A 21,501-nucleotide genomic window follows, 5' to 3' on the forward strand; every position below is an offset into this window, starting at 1 on the left:
AGAGATAAGCTTTTACAAGCACTGCTATGAAAAAGGGAGATATGAGTGGAAATAGGGGGAAGGGGGAAATAACCAGTTTCCTCACCATTCTCCCTTGGCATCCAGGAATACAGAAAAACTGAGAGGAGTGAGGTCAAAGGAGGGTCTCTGCTGCTGTGAGAAAGTTAAGGTGCTTTCTTGATGCCAGGCAGTGAATAAAAGAAGTGTCCCCTGCTCAGATAATAGTATGGGTCAGAAGGCAGCAGAAATTTGGAAGGGATGTGGTAATGATCTGCAGAGAAGTTGGCAGTGGGGGAAAGCAGTTTCCTTGTTTTCTCTGTTGATTTAAAAAAAGCTCAGTGGCCTCCTTGTAGCAAATGTCCTTACACAGAAGAATGACCTTGAGGTCACTGAAAGCTGCCCAGGCAGCGTGTTCCCACTCATGCGAGGGAGCGCTGGACTGCAGGACTGATTGCCTTCTCCACACTGTGTATGCCAGCAGTTTTATTGACATTGACACCTTCAAAAATAGTTAATGTTTCAGAGATTAATTTTTTTTTTTTGCCCAGTTTCTAATTTCCAAAGAGATCAAAAATAGAGGATATGGAGAAAGTATTTCTGGAAATGCTAAACTGCCTGCTGCATTCTGTGAAAGGCAGGTATTTATTTTTTAGCCCAAGGCCATAGCTGTGTGTGTAGGACAGCAGTGATGGTCTTGAATTCCTTCATACATAAAAAAATGAGCTTTAGGTATCAGACAATGCTGTAAAGAAGACAGTGGAATGGCTGGGCCTACCTTAAGAAACCCAGAATACTTAGTAGGTGCATAAGTGACATGTAGGAAGCAATATTTTATTTTCAGTTACATGTTTTTCAGCCATACATAATGAAAAGAAAACTTTAATAATTGATGAACATTTTTTTTGTTTCTCATGAAAAAGTCATGGTCAGTTTGTTGTGTGATGGGGCAGACATGGCAGTGTTAGAACAGCAGTTATGTTGGATGCAGCATGATGTACGTTGTTCAAAATTTAATGAGCACATTCTAAGACAAAAAATTATGAGCTTATAAAATATAGACTCTTCTTACTCAGCCTGTGGCACTGTATGCAGTTTATTTAAGTGACATTGAAAAGCAATTCAGCCTCTTCCAACATTTACTGCAAAAGATGCATTGCCAATAGATTCTGATGGGAGAATAAGGTTTATAATAATGCTCAGAAAGGTATGTTGTCCAATATGTAAAACCTGCATGCTTGGATTCTGAAATGCCTAATGTGAGTTTAAATCTGTTCCCACTGAGGTCAGTGGAAGTTTAATCACTGACTGATTTCACTGGGAACAGAGGCCAAAAGTAAGCCCTTTTAAAGTCCCACACAACAATTTCTGGCACACAAATGTGGCAGCTACCAAGACAGTTCATTTTTCTCCCAAACACAGAGCACAGTCCAGTTTTTTTTCATGTCATTTTGGACAATTTTCCATTCGGGGCAATGGAAGTTTGACAGAATTAGCTCAGCAGTCATTGTAAGATGGTAAGGCCTCAATTGATATGTCTAAGATGCATAAGTGAATATGTGAGTTATGTTTGCTGCATTGTGTACCATGAAGTGTTGCCTCTATGCATGTGCAAAGCCATTAACACGCATAAATCTGTTTAAGGAAAAGGATGAAAAATCTTCAGTGAGATTGAAAGGTCAGAATTTACTCTTATTCCCCAAACAACACAGAATGTTGACCAACATTAATATAGCCTTCAAGGACCCCGTTTCACTTAAAATATTTTTTAAGACTTCAAAAATGGGGACTTGCAATGGAAGTAACTCATTGTAATGGGTAACTCTTTGCCATGGATGCTGTGGCAATGGCAAGTTACGGAGGCAATTGCCAGGAGCCATGAAACAGCACTGAAACAGCTGCCTTATACTAGGCTGAACTGCTCCACAGACCCATTTATTAAAGAGCTAATTCTGCTCTATGTGAAATTTTTGGTCTTCAGCTCTGAATACCGTCAAGGGAGACATCAGTTGGCAGCAGCTGTGGAAAGCTATTCATGTTGGCAACCTGAACAGCTTGGCTGGGGGAGTTTGTGCAATACTTAAATAAATAAATAACAACAAAGGGGTCAGAATTGCAGTAAGTAAAGAAAGATTTTCCTGTACCAGACCTGTAGTATTTTATTCTGAGCTCCACAGTATATTGTATTATTTAGAATTTTATGCAGAATTTGACTATTTTCATATTTTCTGCACTCCTCTTTTTGTTTGTAAACTATTTGCAGAAAAGCAAGAAACACCCAAACTTCAATACGACCTGGGAAAATTTAGGAGTGTTTCAGCTTCATAATAGAAAACCATTCTGGGCTCAAGATTGTCGTCTTTTCTAAAGAGTTTTTGATGTCTAGCATTCTTGTTCAGATCTGCAGATTTCAGGTATTAAGTAATTTTCACTAAAGTTAAATTCAATTATATTTTTTTTAAAATAGCAATTCAATTACACTGAAGATGACCTCATGACAAATTGATGTATGTTATCTTGTAATCCCAGCAGCTAGGTGAATCACACAATATCCTTGTGACAACCTCCTCCCCCTCCCCAGTATCTGCTTCCTCCCTGCGATTGTATGTGTTGCCTGTGATAAGTCCACAACAGCTTCCCCAGTAAAAAACAACATTTAATAAGACATAGAATCATAGAATGAACCAGATTGGAAAATACCTTTAAGATCATCCAGTCCAACCCTTACCCCAGCACTGCCAAGGCCACCACTAACCCATGGCACTGAGGGCTATAATTGGATATCTCTACTTTTCCCCTTTTTAACCAAATAAAAGATGTGAAGAACTACATTAAAATCTTCAGTCGAGTAAGTTCCAATGTACTTCTTCCTGTTGAGGCCACATGTGGTGATGAGAAGTTTTGCACTGGAATCTGTCTCACAACCCTCCGACAGATGAGTGCTTCTAATGATAGTGTCAAAGAAAACTTCCCCATTGCAGAGCTCCGCAGGTTATGAAATATGGGTCAGCTGCTTTGGCTATGACTATTGCATGTTAGTTAATATTTATTGAAGACTAAAATATCTTGCTACAAGAGAGTAGCATTTGTTCCACTAGTTTCAGAGACCAATTGTGCATGCTTTGGATATAGAACTACAGAATTGCTTTTGACTGAGGCTCAGCATCTATTTCAGTGCAGGCTGTGTGTTTCAGAGAAGCACTGGGGAAGGGAGTGGGGAATTAAGTTGCTCAAGATATTGCATATAGGTTAAGAATCCCTTTATATTTAAAATAATCATTTGAATTGCGTATGCGATTTCACTGGCTGATAACTGTAACCTGAATGTTAGTGGCTATCTATCTGATTGGCAGATTTGAGCTTCTACCAGGTTTTGGTGATCTGAAAACATACCATACTGGACAAGACTGTATCATACATGCACCAGCCCAGAACTGTCTTGTGATGGTTTTGGACACACAGTTTGTCTCTTGGAGTCAGAGGCATGGGAATGGAAGTAAGGAACCCTGAGTGACTCTGAATAGGTGTATGTGCGAAGCCTGGCCCAGGCCAAAGCCCAGAGAATGAGCAAGAAAACTTCCATTTGCTTCAGCAGCCTTTGGGTCAGGCACAGCTATAATGATCTTGACCTGATAACTTGAGAACTCAGCGTGTACATCCAGGTATAGACAGACATTTTCAGATCTGATTTAGTTATTAATAATGACTAGATAACTTTAAATAACTTTACAGGGATATAAATGTTCTGTATTATCAAAGACATAGGAAAATACCCAGAAGCCACAAATTTTGAGAATTAAGCTGGGGAATATGACTAGGTAGACTGCACCTTCTTGTTCCTTCCCTGCTCCTTGCAAGTAATGTGAATCTCATTTCTCCCATGACTTGGTTCAACTAAGGTCTTTGGCTCAAATATCCCTTTTTTGTAAAGAAGCTTAGAGGGAGGACAGGGAAGAACTGTGTGGGGAATACTTGCATATATTATTCTGAAACCCATAGCCTTTTTGCATCCTATCCCTTTCTGGAATAAGCAAAGTTTCTTGTTAAAAGTCAGTGTTCCCACCCCACTACCACTCCCCTAAAAAAAAAATAAAAAAAATCCCCCAAAATCTCCCCTCCCCCCCCCAAAAAAAAAACCCTGAGCCATTGTAACATTTCTTTAAAACATTGTTCTTTCTGAGACAAAATATTGCACTGGGCTGGTAATAATAGTGGTTTTTTTTAATGTTAGCTACTGTAGCTTGGAGCACCATATGCACTTTGTATCATTGTTTTTGCTGCCGGATATTATTAGTGCCTTTAAATTTGGAGAGCAAAATTTTGTTCCATTGAGGATGGTGTTGGCAAATTGCCTGTGCCTAATAAGAGACACATATAGCCTCCAAATAAATGTACATAAGTAGAACAAAACATGAATTCATACAAGTCTGTTCCTAGTAGTGTGTAGCTGCATCTTCAGCAGGCCAAACAGAAATGGTTTGCAGTCAGCAGAAAAAGCTCTGCTCGTGGCAGGGCTGCTGCAGGGAGAGGGCAGTTGCAGGCCACCTTTGAGGGTGGGACCAGCCCTGCAGAGACACTTCCTTCAGCCTCCAAAAAAAAGTCTGAAAAAGCATGTTATCTTACACTGACTGGTTGAAAAGTATTTTTTTTTTATACAGTCTTCATTCATTCATTGTGGGAAATAATCCACAATCCAAAAATGCTGAAAATCCAACACAGTCCTTGTTTTCTGTGTGTGTTGCAATGGAACATGGAAATCATGGCTGTTTGTTTACCATGTTGGCTTCTCTGGTACAATGGTTTGGACACCTTATCACCTATACATGATAACGCTCTCAGGAAGAAACGTTTCAGGTCAAACAAATGACTTTGATAAGCTATAGATATTTGACTAAGAGGCTGTGTTGGAAGCACACTCAGTTGGAATTAAAGGAGTAGGATTTAGGACAGGCGATATAATCCAACTTGACAAACTAGTTAAATATTGACAAGAAGAGGAAAGGCAGCAGCACTCATGCTGAAGAGAAAAGCACAGTCTTGCTTTTCTGACTGAGCACATCCCGAATTTTCATAGCCAGAATGAATGGCTGCAGGAGCCTGAATGATCCAGCCCAGTACAATGACCTGTGTGGCTTATCATTTCTTCAGTTGTTAAAGGTAGGTCTGTCTGCTCTCCCAGAAAGGCAGCTCCTGTCAGTGCAGCACCTCGTGGGGAAGCTGGGTGGGTAACTCACAGCTGGTTTAACTCCAAGGGGGTATTTTTATCACGGGTCACACAGTTGCATGCAGGCTTATACTGGTCAAAATTTAATGACTGAAAAATAGGCAGTGAAACATAATGTTGTACATTTTCTACCTTGTAAATCAGAACGATTATGCACATGTGTTTGTGTTCATTTTAAAATGTTTATTTAGTTGGTAGAATTATTGTAAGACTGTGTTTAAAACCAGCTATTAGCTAATGGAGAGACCTCGTTGTCAGAGGTATTAGGAGATTACGGGTTCATTTACCATAATGTGCAGAGATAGCCCAAGTGTTCTGCTTTTTGTTTATGTGTTTGTTTAAATTTATTCGCATACTTTAACCCATTCCCTAGCATTTTGTCTTTCAACAAAATCCTTCTATAATCAAAAGGTTGGGCAGAGATGCTGCCCCACATGATAACTGAAGAGCTATGTAAATAAAACCTGACATATTAACTGCCTTGGATTCCTGTAGTTTCATATTTGGAAATAAGAAAACGTTGTGTAGATAATGGGAAACAGCCATGTTTGCTTTTCCAAAAGAGTAATTAGTCAACAGCTGGAACTTTTGAAACAAAATAACAGGAGCCAATCACCTTCTCCGTATTCCCACAGCAGCAGTGAAATTAGGGCACAGTGGAAAATAAAAAATATGTTGGCATTTTGGGTTATTAGCACAAATGATTTTATAAACAAATAATACATAAACCAAATTGTAACAAGGACACAAGAGAGTGAGCAATTAAATATTCACTGTTTATTTTAACATGCAGTCTCCTTGGGAGACGTTTCTTAAATGTGTGATGATATACATGTCCAACAGTGGTTCTTATGTACCCCCATAACTCCAGCACGGTACTGTACAATTCCAGTGTGCCATATGGACTGAACATACCACACAATTCATTAGTGAGCATATTACAGCTTTATATAGCCTTCGAGAAATGTGGCAACGTGTGATGTAATGCTCATGGACAGTAGTTTTTTGGCTCATTTGCCAGTGCTTTAAATAGAATGGTGTGGGGCACACTGAATTCGGTGGTTTTACTTCTAAAGCTGGGAAATTCCCTGAGCTCTTTTTGGTTAGCAGTGTCTCCCTATGAATTGTTACAGGAAAAGAAGAGGGTTATGGAAAGAGGAAAGGCTAATATATATGCACAAACTGATGCACAATCAGCATTGCCTGGTTCTGCAAACACTGGGCGCAACACAGAATTCCTGTTTTGTTCTTTGTCAGAAATCACAGGAATGTTCTTGATAAAAAACTTGAGCGTGTCCCATAGTGCCATAGCCATTACCAAATTGAAAAGAAAGCCATATGAGACGCTATTTGATTGTTTAATATGCCGTGACTTCATCTAATCAGGCATATTTAATCAATTTTGCTGCCTTTAACATGATAACCTTTGGCATCTCAGAGTAACTTCTGGTCACTACTGTGTGCAGATCACTAACATAAAAATCAGCTCTTTGTTTTTTTTGCTTTGTGTGAGTTTTCTAGGTGTACATTGGCATACTGAATCCATGTTTAGCCGTGTAATGCAGCCAGCACTTGGTAAAAAATGAAAAGCATTTGATGATTACTCTTTGGACACATCCTGAGCCCTTCCACATGTAGAGCTGCCTGGGTGTGACTCACTGTTGTGTTACTGGAGTTTTCTGCTGTTACAGCTTTATTGAGATCAGGGGAGTTACTGCGGCTTAACCCAGAATTGCACAGTGGTGACATCACCCTTGTTAATCCAGGAGGGAATTCTGCACAAGGAAAGGCTTCCAAACTGAATATAGTTTTTCAGAAAGGAAAAATGGAGCTAGGAATCGAATTCAATATATGGAACTCATATTATTATCTACAGCAAATACAATTCAAACCTACTTCAAACAATGCTTAAGAACATAAAGGAATACTAAAAGAGAGAGATGCAACAATATACATGGGTGTGGGGCAGGGCAGACATTGATGAATTCAAGTCGGTATTTTTGAGAACTCAGAAGGGATCTTTTAAGACTTCATTTTTGAGATCTTTAATTTCTCATCTGCTTAAAGGAAAATACTCTGCCATGCTATAAAAAAAAAATAAAATCATATAACTTTTGCATTCAAAGTGTTTGTTGTGATCACATGGGTTGAATTTGATCCTTTTGGGCAAGTGTCTGACCATGGGTTATATGTGCTCTATGCTGCTGGTGGTGACCTCATGTTCCTACTTTCCTGGTGCTGATGCAGGAAATGCAACTATGATTTTCCCAGCAGGGATCCTTAATATGGAGAGACTGCTTTTATGTGCCCTCAAGCTTTCAAAAAGCAGTGACTTTCTTTAAACAAAAACTTCATGTAGAAGAGCAAAGAAAAGAAATATCCCTCAAATCTGGGGTATGGGCAAAACTAGGACAGAAAGTCTGTACTCAGGGGTTGAAGCAGAAATGTGTGTTCTCAGGCTTGTTCTTTGCCAGAGCACAAAACAAAAAGGCAGATAAGTAAATTACTGGGAGAAGTGTGGACATAGAGGACTTTCTGCTGGAAGAGATGTACTGAGTGTATGTTCCCGTGCATCAAAGCTGTGCAAATACTTAGGAAATCTGGTTAAAAACCACAGAGATTATCAATCCGTTCCCCAGGGAAGAGTCATGAAGGCCTAGCAGGACAGTCAGTACAATAAGCAGTTACATTTTCTTTTGGCTGTTACTGAAGGAACAACCATTTCTTTTGCAAATGAAGCTCAGCCATATCCTGACTGTAAGATATCCTCCATTCATTTGTCAGTTCTTGCAAAATGTGCAATAAGCATTAACCAGGAGGAAGTACATACGCAGGTGGACAAAATACAGTTTAAGATGAAACTGGGGCAAGATTCAAGGCTTTATCATTTTTCATTTCTGTGAGTGGACAGTGTGCTCAGTTTTACCTCTCATATGAAAATAAAAGCAGAGAGCTACTTGTCATGATACAAACTCCTTGCTTTGTGCTTAGCTCCAAAACGAGCACAGCATTTAGTGACGTGCATACTACTTGCAATAGTACCTCTTCTCCTTGGTAACACCATTCCCTAAGAGAGCCTGATCATCTTCAGTGGATGGTTCAAATTTGCAGGACTGGGATATCAATCCCTGGGTTTAAAACCAGGTGAATAAAGAGACAAAGGAATCAAGAAAGTTGCTCTGAGTTGGCTAGAAATGGAGAAAATATCAAGAGATATCTGTCAGAGTAGGAATCTTACAATAACCACTGTTAGGGACCTCATTCCATGCATACCTGAATGTTAGCTCTGATTTGGCTTTGAACCTGAATTCAGACTCTGTTCTCATGCTGAATCCAGAGCCCACATATATTTTCTCTGTCCCATTTATTTTCCCAGGCCTTGTTAATTAATAAGATCTGTGTGCATTCCAGTCCAAGCTCCAGATTTTGACATCCTATGGACTTCAGCTATTTAAAGCACAATTCCCGTGAATAGCTCATAGTAAATAAGAGTCAGCAGGAAGTTATCATTTGTTGCTCAAAAAGTAGCGAATGCTAAATTAAATAAATACCATGTTTATTTAATGTTCTGTCACACAGACTAAAATCAGATAGAGCTATTGTTAAATCTGGCTCAGAGGTTATGAAATAAAATAAATATAATGAAGTTAATTTGATTCTCCTGTTTGTTTCACTGTAGTTGGAGACAATGTTTCCTTATGGAGGCATATGAAACATTTTGAACAAATCCAGAAATGCTTTTAATCTGCATCTCAGAAACTTATGAGAAAGTATTGTAGTTTGGGGGAAACTTAATATTGAATGATCATTAATATAACAACATAGTATTTTTTAGGCAGTTGCCATTTAATGTTGTACTCCTATTTAGTGCTATTCTGTGCAATTGAACTAAACCAAATGTTTGGCAGGAAAATGGGGATTTTCAAAATGAGAAGATGCTCCTTTTGGTGTCTGGTTTTGTTTAACTGTGGAAACAGAAGCTTACGAGGAACAAAATTTCACTATGTGATTAAATGAAACTAAAAATTGCATGTAAAGTCTCCTATATGAAGCAAGGAGTTTGAGGTTTCATGCTAGTTAGAAAAAGAATACATCTGTTTGGCAATGGTTTTCATGGTTTTTTTTTTTGGTTTTTTTTTTTAAAATCAATTTAAACAAAGCCAAGGAGAACAGCAAAATTTAACGGATTTCTAAGGCAACTTCACAAATTGGCTTTAAAAATGATTAATAACCATTCAGCGTAAGCAGGCAATATAATGTAATCATATTTTGTGTAAGACGCAGCGGGTTTCAATAGGATGGCCCTGCGAATGCTACAGAAAACAATTTTCTTTAGTTACATTTTGTGTTTCTGGTACAGTTTCCTTTAGCATCAAAAGGAATTTTGCCATGGAAAGAAACACGGATGTGTCCATTAATGCAGTATGTTATCCTCATGTAGAATCAGCCACCTTCCTGTAAATAAACCGGGGTGCCTCTGATTCTGTGGCAATAATATAACACTGACCCAGTTCCTGCACTTTCTTGATATTCCAATCCTGTGTATGTAGTCCCTCCTAATGATAATATCTCTGCACAGGATATAGCTTCAACTCAGACTGAGTTTTGGGGCAAGAATTTTGTAACTTGTATTTTCTTTGGATTGTATTTTGATCCTCGGCCCTGCTTAGGACAGAAATAAAATTGCATGGCAACTCCTCCCTGAGACTGGGGCTTTAAAATCCAATTTGAGGATTTTAGTTTGAAATGTGACTTGAATCCTTCTCAAACTTCTTCATTTACTGTGTTCATTTCTCCCATGTAATCTGCTCCTCAGGCTCCAAAATACAACATAAAATGGTATTTTAAAAGATGTATTATATGGAATATGTTGAATATCTTCAAAGCTTAATAGGAAAATAAACTCATAAATAGCTATGTGTTTTTAGAAGCCAGAACAGAAATGCAGTGTGTCAGCAGTGTATAGTAAAATAAATTTACTTACAAAAATAGAAGGGATGGAAGAGTTTATTTATTTGTAAATAAATCTTAACTTGTACTAAGTACTCCTTATGTCATATATAAGAGTAAAGTAAGGCTTTGTGAATTGTCTGTTTTATGGAAAGCAATCAAGTAGCACCTTACAGGTGAAACTGCTGTCACAAATAGCAGGCAAAGCCTTTCAAACCTTTCAGTCTATTCACCCTAGACAGCGATGGTCCTTCATTACTGCAGTTTGCTGTGATTCCATATGGTCTATCTGCAGACTGCCAGACATATGGGAAAGGAAAAGCTTGGATTGCACATACAATGACAGGCCAGCTAAAGCCTTCAGATATTCTGCAGTAAGGTCCGGTTGGCTCAAAGGGTTTCTTTTATTCCATAATCACATTTGAATGTGCTGATTGTCAGGTGTGTTACTACAGACATTTCTGGCCTTATAGACTAATTACTGCGTATCTCCTATTTTTAATTAATAGGTATTCAAAAGATGAGAAGTTATTTACAGTGTGCAGTCACAGACACAGAAATCAATCTACTTCCCCAATAATTTTAATCAAATAAACATCTGTTTGGCAAAATATTTACTATTCAATGCCAGTACCTAATCTGGCACATACAAGAAAACACTGATTGAAGGAATTAAAGGAAAAACAGGATGAAAAATGACACTCAATGAATGTGACTGCTAAAAGGTGGCTATTCCCTGTAACTGCTACTGACTGGGGACATGATTTTACAAAGTTTTGGTGGCTAGCAAACATTAACTTAGCTTTGCTAGACTGCTGGTGGACTGCCCTGCATGAGACAGCAGGAGCTGGTGGAACTCAAGGACAGTGGTGCTCCGTGCCCCATATACTCAGTTTTACTTGCATTAAGTATGTTAGATATCTTTTCTCAAAACAAATTTTGCTTCACATACTATGTGTACATGTATTGGTGGAGGTCAGTACTGGTACTATTAATTTTCTCACTCCATTTACCAGTAGCAGTGGTTTTCACTTGTGTGTTGTAAACTGAAGTAGTGCAGGCTTGAAAGTCCTGAGGAAACGGGTCAGATAGAGAGACCTGATCTGGGTGGCAGAATCCCCCAATTTAAAACATTTTTTAACTAAGAGTAAGAGTCTTTGCTGGCATGCTTGATGGAGCAATAAGGAAAGCAAGACAAGTATAATGCAGAGTGGGAAACCTCTCTTGTATTATTTTCCACTCCAGTCCTGACATACATCTGAATCCTGGATTTGTCTCTGTTTTATAAAATGTGTCTTCAAGAACTTTGTTATTTTTATGTTTTTTTTTTCCCTTGTGGTGTAAATTTTGGAGTGTTGTCAATGCTAACAGTGTACACGCACACTGTGGGGTTCCTGGGTGTAGCTCCCAGCACTGAACTTCCAGCTCATGCACAAGAGGCTCTGTGCAGACACCTCTCCCTCTTTCATGCTTGGCATTTGTTATCATTTAGCTCTTGTATGTTCTTCTGTAATATTTCCTCTCTTATTCCAGGTCTTGGCTGTGTTTCTGTGGGATCGTTTTTCAAATCTGACATCCTGAAATCGCATTTCTGGCGTCAGCCAAACCTCTTTGCCCCTCATCACTATCCTCACTATCAGTCACCAACACAGACAGCTGTACTCCCAGCGTCAGTCCACCTCTTCCTTAACTTGTACCAATTTACCTCAATTCTCTACATCACTGAGTTCAACTGTGGATTGACATTTGACATCTATTTAGAAGCCACCACAATACCTATGAATGACTTTTCTATGCAATAGTTTGTCATAGTAATCAGAACGTCTTTGTCTTTTCAGAGAGATACTAGCAAACCTAGCAGATCTGCTAACATCTGGATATTGTGTTGAGAGAAGAGTTAATGCAATGGCATTTCAAATGTAATGACCTAAATACTTTTTCAGCTGACTGAAAGTAAATGGACAAATGAAGCATATTGTTGTTTATGCTTCATTGTGTAATGCTTTAATAATCTGTCACATTTGGTGACAAGGACTTCAGCTTAACCCGTACTTTGAATTACTTCATTGAAAATCTTAATTCTAAATTTTTAATCCTGAGGAAAACCTATCAGGTAGCTGTTGTTTTTTTTTTTTTCCCCTAAGTTCCCTGAACTCACCAGCCCATGAGAAAAGTTAAGTCTGTTGCTGTGCCATGCAGCACTCCCCTGTGCATCTCCTGGGCGAGGATGAATCAAAGGCTGAGCTAGAGCCATACCTTTCAGCTGGCCCTCAACACTTAACATCATCTCTGCCACCATCCCAGGGATGGTATACAGGTGCTTTCTCTCTTCCTGGACTCAAAACCTTACCCTCAAGCTTCAGTAAAGGCTCATGTCTTAGGTAGGGAAATACCTCATTCAGCTCCTGTTGCTGTCTGAGCAGAGACTGCAGCAACAAGGATCAGCTCACATGGAGCTTCATGAGGGAAGGGGAGAATTCTGTTGTGTGAACTCTGCTCCATTCTCCAAGAATGGCATTTAAGAACGGGGCCCACAAAAGTCTGGGGTATTGCAATGTCTGACCTCCATGTCTATGGAGCCCAGCCTAAGTTGTGGAATGCTGCATTTCTGGTGCATATGAAGCCTTCATGGAATAAGAAGGGGAGCTGCCTCAAATGGGGCTGGACAGCAGACAGTGGGCTGAGCGCAGAGGTGCCTTGCTCTGCTCACTGTGTGCTAGTGCCTGATTTAGAGGCTGCAGGCAAACACCATCCAGACCCTTATAATGAAGAGTCCAGAGCTGTCTCTGGACAGCTATTCCCCCTACAATAATAAAGAAACACGTTTTGCAAAATATTTACTAAGCATTGCCAGTATGTAATAGATAGGTGCATTCCCTTTCTGCTTTAGAGGTTTGTTTTTTTTTTTAATTCAGTGTTTATCTAAAGCAAAGAGTCTGCATCATCCTTTGTAGCAGAGCATCCTCTAGCTTGGGTCCTGCCAAGAGGACCATGTTGCATAGCAAATTTTCTGTCTGTTGTCTGACTGAATCTTGCAAGATTGAGAGTTTATAGTTTTACCTCTAAGTTTTAACCCTGGCAAAGGCTTCATGGATTGTAGTGAGGGAGAGGTTAGTGTAAGAACTATAGAGTTGGGCTCCGGTAATAAAAATCTGTGTGAAGTACAGAACTTCAAGGATTGACATGTTAAGGATATATATAGCTGTAGCTAATGCACAGCATTTATTGGAACATGCCTCAATAAATCTTCCTTTTATAGGATATATAACTACAAGGAGAAGGGAGAGTGGGAAAATTGTAAGTGGAAAGTCTTTTAGTCGCCAAAGCTCTGTTTTAGACATCTTACACAGTCGGTTATATACGGTACAAAGACCAGCAATAGAAAATCTCACTTGCATCACTACTAGGGTTTTTTGTTCTTGCCTGACATTAATCTGTGCTTTCTTTACACTCCAGTTACCAGTTTTCAGTTACTTTTTGTGCTCCCAACTTGGAATTCAATGAGACAAATCATGTTTTAAAACCAGAATTCATTCTGGCAGACAGATGCACTAGTTACTCTTTCTGTGCTGTGCATGAAGCCGTGTGATCTGCACAGGGGTACCTCCGGTGAGCAGAGCCAAAGCCACAAACAGATCTGTGAAGCTAAGGGTGTGAAGTTGAAGATAACTGACTGTTTAACACCAGAAATAACATGGGCTATTAATAACCCAGGCTATTAATAGTTTCCTTGGTTCCCTCTTAATTACACAAAACAGTCACACATCTTCTGGTCCCCCACTCCGCAGAGTAATTTATAAGTACATGCTTCTTTAGACTCTTTCAAACTCTGCTGCATGACTAAATAAATGGTGTCAGCTTTATAAAACCCTTGACACTGTTCCAGGATTTAAAATCTCTGTTTATCCAGGATTCAGCAAAGACAGAAATTAGTTTCATGACAGAAATCTAGTATGTTCCCCACTACAGCTCAGCTCCTTGAGATACCATTCATTAGCTCTGAAATTTATGTCTACTGTGTAGTGGCTTCAGGCAGAATAGGGTGAACCCTTTTAATGAAGGAGAACTGGATTTTTCTTCTTGATCCATGTAAGTCAGCGTCTGATGTTATCTTGGAGATAACTAACAAACATAGAGTTTTAAATAGAATGGGAACGAGCTGCTCCCCCTGGCCAGGAAGCTCTCCAGAGCTTCCCAGTGTGCTGCTCTGCACCCAGGGGGTTAGTCTTCGATGGGAACATAAATATATCCAGGGAATTATAAAGAAGAGGAAGTTTAAATGTAAACAAAATAGTATAACCAGCACAAATAGCACAGTGAGTTACCAGGAAATAACAGTATTTATAAAGAGCACTGGGAGAGGAAAGAGATGGAGAGGGCACATATGAGTGCAATGTGTCAGTGGATGCGAGAGTCTGTGGGGAGAAGGGTGAGGGTGGGATAGGACCCTTCTTCCCTGCCCACCCCAGTGCAGAGAAGCTCTGTATATGGAACAGTTCCGGAAGTCTGTGTCTATGCCTTAGAGAAAATTGCTGGTTTTTTACCAAGAGAACCCTTACATTTTAAAAGAATGTGCAATGAAACTCTAGTAGTATCAAGCTCACAAAGGATATCAGACTAAATGACAACTTAAAAATTATTTCTGTTTTCAGTTTGCTGTTCCTCAGTTTGGATTCATCAGCCTCTTGAAGGTTAGGGAGAGGTTTTACCTTAGCTGTGGTCAAGGACCTCGCTGTGAGGACATGTGGGTGCTTTCTTTGTAAATACGAAATATGATGAAATATGGCCATCTCCTAAGTCTTACCTAACAAAATTGTGATATCTTGCCATGATCTGAGCATGTCCACAGAAAAACAGTTAGTGCTTGTCATATTTCTCTTCATAGCGTCTATTACACTTCTCAAGTACTTTGCAGTGCTTGAATATTTTTCTAGCCTAAAATAATTTGCAGTTTTTTTTCTGTATGAAGAACAAGAGTAAGACAAGCAATACCTTAGAAGTTACCTAATGAGGAGGTGTCCTGTCTGCCTCCTTGGGACTGGATCTCTCACCTGGGATTCTGCCCTTTACTTCAGCACAGCTGTTGGCTTCAGATTGGTTAGACTGGAGGGTTTGGATACCCAGGTACCTACTGTCAGGTATTTAAATCATCTCACCAGTACCATGTGTTGCTTTGGTTGAATAGCCATAGATCCTCCTCAGTGAATTACCAATGCTGACAGTGCTACACTCACATGATGAAGGAATTAAATACCAAGCAGTATGTGACTGTAATGGTGAATAATACATACCATGGGATTCAGATTACATATAAAAATCTTCATTTGATAGAATAGTTAGGTAATGATGAAGGAACTCTTTCGTACCACAGACTGTTTGTAAGGTGCATTTATGTGATTACTATATTAATTCATTATAACACTTTTTTAATTATTGCAAGGCAAGTATCAAACCAACTTTAGAAGTCTGTACCTTTACATACTACCAAAGGCTCTAACACATGGATAGTAGCTTCACTACATCTAGGGAACTTGCGTTTATTCGAGAGAGGGCTAACTGCATATCTGAGAGTGCAGAGCAGGCAGGCTTTGCTCTGGTAAAGAAAGGCACATCTGGCTTCCACAGACATGTTTATCAGTTCACTGATCTGTTCTAACCCAGATAATGAGAGTTTACAGAAACAGATTGGTTTATATTAAAAAAAAATCTAGTCCATGATGAATGGATTCTCTCTTCTCATACTGTAGATGGCAGGGGGGTTGGAACTAGATCGTCTTAAGGTACTTTCCAACCCTAACTGTTCTATGATTCTATGATTCTATGACAGGTATCAGCAGAGTATCTTCAGAGTACACGGTACATACTCTTCTGATTTCATGCTCTAGAGAGACTAGGGCTCACCTTTTAAAGCACTATTTCAAACAAACGTAAACAGCTGTAATCTGCATTACTGAGTCAGACTTCGTAGATTATTTTCCAGAGTAAATAAATCAGACTATGCTGCTCTGCAAATGAATTGTTGTAGTGAGGCCAGCCCTAAGCAAAAGCTACAAGTATCTCCTGAAGTGTGTTGCAGTTTGCACAAAAATGAGATCTCCAGAGCAGCACAGTAGCTTTACTTACTTTACGTATTTCTTACTTAATCTGAATAAATGTGACCAAGTACGCAGTTACACTGACTCTCATTTAATAGTTTTTAAAATGCTCTGTACACATTTTGTCCAATTCATTTCCATGTAAGATAGCGGAGGTAAATTACTTTGGCTGTTCTTCAGCCAAAGCAGCTCTGGGAAAGCAGGTAGACAAGTCAGAAGTGTAACAGAGGTTTTGTGAGCTTTTTCCCAACTGATGTTTGTATTTTCACATGAACAAAAGTTTGTTTGGCTTGGGGTTTTAGTTATTTGTGACAACCAAAACTCAGATGTGTTACCCTGCCTTCCATGCCTGACTTTATAGGAACATTTGTGAGCTTGGCTCACCTTTCCTTTGAAATGAAGTGGAAAATCTCCAGCACCAAGAGTGGTTTTGGGTTTCATCACATAACTTTCAAGCTACCATAATCTACAGTGAACTTTCACTAAAATAAGCTACATATTTCCTCAAAGTTAGTGAAGAGAGTAATAAAATGTGGATTAGATGCTAAAAACTCTTATGAAACCTTGTTTTCGTATGTGAAAGGGAAAGAAAATTATTACTCTGTCTCCGTGATGAAAAGGAGTAATTTTAGATTTGGCCTAGTCCTTTTCTCACTATCTCTAACATCCATGATACTCTATGCCCTTTGTACTAGTGTCAGATAGAGAGTACTCATGAATGACGTACCTTCGTAGGCACAGCTGTAATAGCTTCAGCCATACATGTCTCCTATGAAGGTTAAATAAAGAAAACAAGTGGTCAGTAGCTAGTTCTTCAATTCCTGCTGAAAAAAAAAACCCAAGATTTAGAACCCTTTCAGCAGCGTAAGCTTGACTTTATTACAACAGAAGCAACCAACCAACCAAAACCAACCAACCAACTTTTTCTCTGAGCTACAGAAAATGAAGATTATCAGTTTCTCAACTTTTTACATAGTTATATAGTTATTGCTGGTCTTCAGGAAGCAATGGGCAATGTTCTGTATTTCAGCTCCTTCCAGTTTTTTAAAAGTTTGGGTGACATATTGCACCTACCAGTTGGGGTGATGGTTGCCATATGGCTTTAAAATAAAGTAACTTCTCAAATTTGGACTATCTCCACTTCACAGATCAGGTGTCAGTCTACAGCCAGCAGCAGTTGAAGTGTCCTACTCAAGTCCTTGCTCTTTTTGCTAGAAGTTTTGATTTGTTTTTTTCTGGGGAGGATGTTTGTTTTGTTTGTCATAAAATCCCACAAAGCACTTCCTGGCAGTGGCAGCACAGTTATGTCACATTTCTGTGAAATATAACAATTAGCACCAGATTTCTGCAAAATCCATCAAAATCTCCTCAGTACACCTTTACACTAATTTTATCTCCTAATTCACTCGAAAGCATGAAATAATTGCAGGTTTCCATGTGTCCTGATATTATAGGTCACTACAATTTCCTTTTTCTCTCCAGTGTGCTAGCTAGCCCTTCAGCTTTGTTTGTGAGCAAATGTGACCATGGTTGAACTTATATCAAAAGGAGCATTCAACAAAGCACTACTCGTTAGCCCTTAAAGTCACGGTTTGTATGCTGACTTACATTCCTTCAGTCCAAGAAAACAGAGAAGCACACAGGGAGCCTTGGCAGGAATGAGGGGACCCTGCTGGAGGACTGATGAATGCACAATTGATGCTTTCTACAACAGCATGATGCCCTCTTCTTTTAATTGCACTCTACTGAGTGGAGCTGCTTTGTGCACTTGTGGGAAGTTCTCTCTGGCAGCTATTTTTTTAAGCTTCATATGCAACCAGACAATAGGTTGAATCTAAAGCTATTGGATGTACACCTGGCCAACACAATGTCCCCATTCATGATCATACTGTTGGTTATTACAGAACATTTTATATAGGAATGAAGCCAAATAGCTTGAAAAAACAGTAAGTGGAGTGCCAGTCCACATAGCAATGTATGTCATGGACATCACCCTGGTTCTCCATTCCCTGTGCAGACTCTCTGTTGAGCAGACAGATCAGTCCAAGGTCTCAACCTCTCATCTTTGAATGCCATCTACTGACTAGCTTCTGCTGCCTTTGAGTTCACTTCTTCTTTCTTTCATGACTAACATCTTCCAAACAGCTGCATCCCAAAAAGCAGAGAAGCTACTTCTTACTGTGGGAAATTCAAGACTGTAGGAAATTTTTTTTTTTAGAAGCCATCTAAACTAAAAATAGTATCAACTCTTCACAGAATTAAAGGTCAAATTTGTTTCTTCAGTTTTAGTTTTACATCAGTAATTTCATCCCGCATATAGCTTACTCAAGCTGGCTCAGTTGAGTACATGAATGGACACACAGTAAATTAGTCTATTTCTCCTGTAGAATGAGAAGGGAACAATAAAGTGGATGGTGTATTATTTCTCTTTTAAATGGCCTGAGTTTCTTGGATAAGTTGGTGGAGGGGACCATGCCAGTTGCAGCGTAGGGGAGGTGTCTGAAATAGGCCAGAATAAGCTGCAGTTGCATCATTTTCCATTATTTCCAATTCCTACCTTCTTCCTAACTTCCTCCCTTCCTTCCTCCCTTTCTTGCTTTCTCTTTTTCTCTCTTTCTCTCTTTCATGCCTGCTTTGTTTGCAGCTATCTGGGCTGTATCACTAAAGACAAAAGTTATTATCTTGCAAGTGAATAATAGGTATAATGTATTAATTTGTCTTAATTAACCCAAGAGACTGAACTATGGAAAGACTTTCTGTCCTGGTGACATTGATCTAAGAATATCATTACAGTCCTGACTGGCAAAGAATCTCATGTTTAGTTAGAAAATATTTAACATGCTGTCCTCAGTGAGATCAGTCCCCTCAGACTCTCACATCCAGCAAGCACTAAGCAGCAGTGCTGTCACCTCCAGAATAACAGCACTGCCTATCACTGGGTGCTTAGTGCCACATTGCAGCTGGCATTTCAACATGAACCTTCCTTTGAAATTGTCAGTCCTACAGCTCTTCTGTTTTGGGATAAGGGGTAGTCAAAGATGGTCAGGGTGGCTGTTCACAGTGATCTTTCTATTTGGTATATATGTAGCTAATAAGGTAGGAACAAAAACCAGTGGTCTCAAAAGCCCAATACCGGCGCCTGCATTGGAGGCATGTGATGGGTTCAGCAGTGTTTGAATGTTCATTTTTGGTTTGCTGTGTTAGAGTTTTGCATAATTTAGATCCAAATGGAGGTAGTGAATGCCTGTACATTTTGAAAGTAGGGTGCATGTGTGGTGCAGGGTCCTGGCTGAGCTTGTGTGGCACGTGCAAGGTTTTCTTTGCTGTCACTTTGATTTTGTAATTCTGAGGTTTGAAAGCTGATACTGACAGAAGATGAGATATCCCAGAATTATTGTTTGATTGCTTGTAAGCAACCTAGACATTGCAAGACATTATTAAAGGCTGCGGTCTTTTCCAGGTCAACTTCAATGCATATGCAAAATGATAGCCAAAGCCTTTAGCTTCTCCTTATTGGGCTTAAAGCACTGAGCTGTGAAATAATGCTTGGAATTGATCACAGATGCATAACAGAGTTCACCTAATGTGATAAAACTCCTTTTGGTATAAGGCAAAATCACATAGAATCCAATTGCAAGCACACAGTGTGTGTACTTTATAAATTGAATGACAAAATAAATGTTGTTACGTTAGGACTCTAGTGTTATTCACAAATGTCTATAGATCTTAATGTAATAAATGCAGTATCTGAAGGTGGAGAATACCAGAGCCTATTTTAACATAAATTGCTTGATTACTGGAACTTCCTTTTCAAATTTCCTGTAAAGCTCATTTATGGAAATAATTAGAGACAAACTCTTCAGATCCACTTTGCCAGATTAATCTTCTTTACAAATTGCCACTCTAAAGTAATTTCTGGCTCTCTTTTCTGAGAAACTTTATCACAAGGAAGAAATGCAATAATAGGTTTGAAAATTAATAGATGATAATCTTCTGATGAGTGTTGGACAGTGCGTAATGAGCTTATGCTTTAGCAAGCAACTGAGTGAGAAAATACTGCTGAAATGAAGGAGGAGAATTGGGATGAGTCTGAATCCTTTTGAATTAAATTTCATATATAGAATTATAGAGGATATATAGAGCTCTAGCATCTGGTTTGCAGTTACCAAAGGTAAATAGTGTGGTGATTCTCTGGAAGGGTATATTCAGATTTTAGGAAACTAGGGTTGAATAGCGATGGTCAGGAGTAGTCCTTTTAGACTTCAAACAATACTTGAAATAGCATGCTGCACTGCAGCTCAGACTGAGGTAAGCATAGGGCCATAAGTGCAATGTAAACTCTTCTCTTCTGGCTGAACACCTCCACAAATGTAGCTAATTGGAAGTGCTGGATACTGGAAGATAGACTTAAGATTTCTGACTCCAGACAGAAATACAAAGGAGTGGCTAGTATCCAGCTGCAGTCAATTTCATAAGGCTCACTACTTCTTAGGTGCTCATTACTCTCTTATAGAAGGTTTCATGGTCAGGCTTTCTCTCCATTGGCCTCACAGAGCAGGAAGTTGAAATACCTAATTTAAAAACAAATTTCATTGAAATATTTCTCAGATATTTTCCTATAGTACTTGCTAGCTTTGATGAAAATCACTTAAACCTAAAATGTTTACTCTGTCAGTTATGTGATTGGACTGAACCCTATGCATAGCATGTTGGGTGTGTTGTTGCATTCAGAGCACATAAAACAGGCTCTTCCTTTATTATATTTACTTATTTTCAGTAGTTTAGCTTGAACTATATATGTAGATGTAAGTAAACAGTGCTTACCTTAGATGGGATGCTCACCAGCGATACATTCTCATAACAGATAAATAATTACCATTTGCTGCATGGCAACAGAAGGAATCTAATACACTTATTGGATGGAAAATGAAAATTTCAAAACATAACCGAGTATACCAGTTGAGGAGGAGAAGAGAGCAGCAAACAATATCACTGCGCTGTGCTTTTAGGAGAATACATATCTGTGAATTCTTTCCCTGTTGAAGTGTGGTTCTGTAATTGATGTCAGCTGGTAACATTACTGTCAGTTACACTGCAACAGACATCACCAGTAGTTTTTAAATGTAATTTTGTTTATGTAGAGTCAGATCATGTAGCCCAGTGCCTTACAAGATAACATGTTGCTCTCCTCTTTTTTCTCTGGCACTCTTCCAGTGTAGCTGTCGTAAGTCTTTG

General features: G+C 39.1%; 1 protein-coding gene across 10 annotated transcripts in view; it reads left to right on the forward strand.

Annotated features, from left to right (window-relative positions):
- Positions 1 to 21,501, forward strand: part of NCKAP5 (NCK associated protein 5) — a 530,111-nt gene that overhangs the window by 198,153 nt on the left and 310,457 nt on the right. Inside the window, exon 1 of one of the 10 annotated variants that reach the window (XM_062605620.1) lies at positions 4,952 to 5,154. The exons of the other annotated variants lie outside the window; for them this stretch is intronic. Coding sequence (XP_062461604.1) covers positions 5,077 to 5,154 — 78 coding nt within the window. The 5' untranslated portion in view covers positions 4,952 to 5,076. Of the gene's footprint in view, positions 1 to 4,951; positions 5,155 to 21,501 lie in introns of those variants that run through there. 10 annotated transcript variants of the gene reach the window in all.

Source organism: Pezoporus occidentalis, unplaced genomic scaffold, assembly GCF_034315485.1.
Source record: "Pezoporus occidentalis ecotype Australia unplaced genomic scaffold, CSIRO_AGI_Poc_V1 ctg12, whole genome shotgun sequence".
Lineage (NCBI taxonomy): Eukaryota > Metazoa > Chordata > Aves > Psittaciformes > Psittacidae > Pezoporus > Pezoporus occidentalis.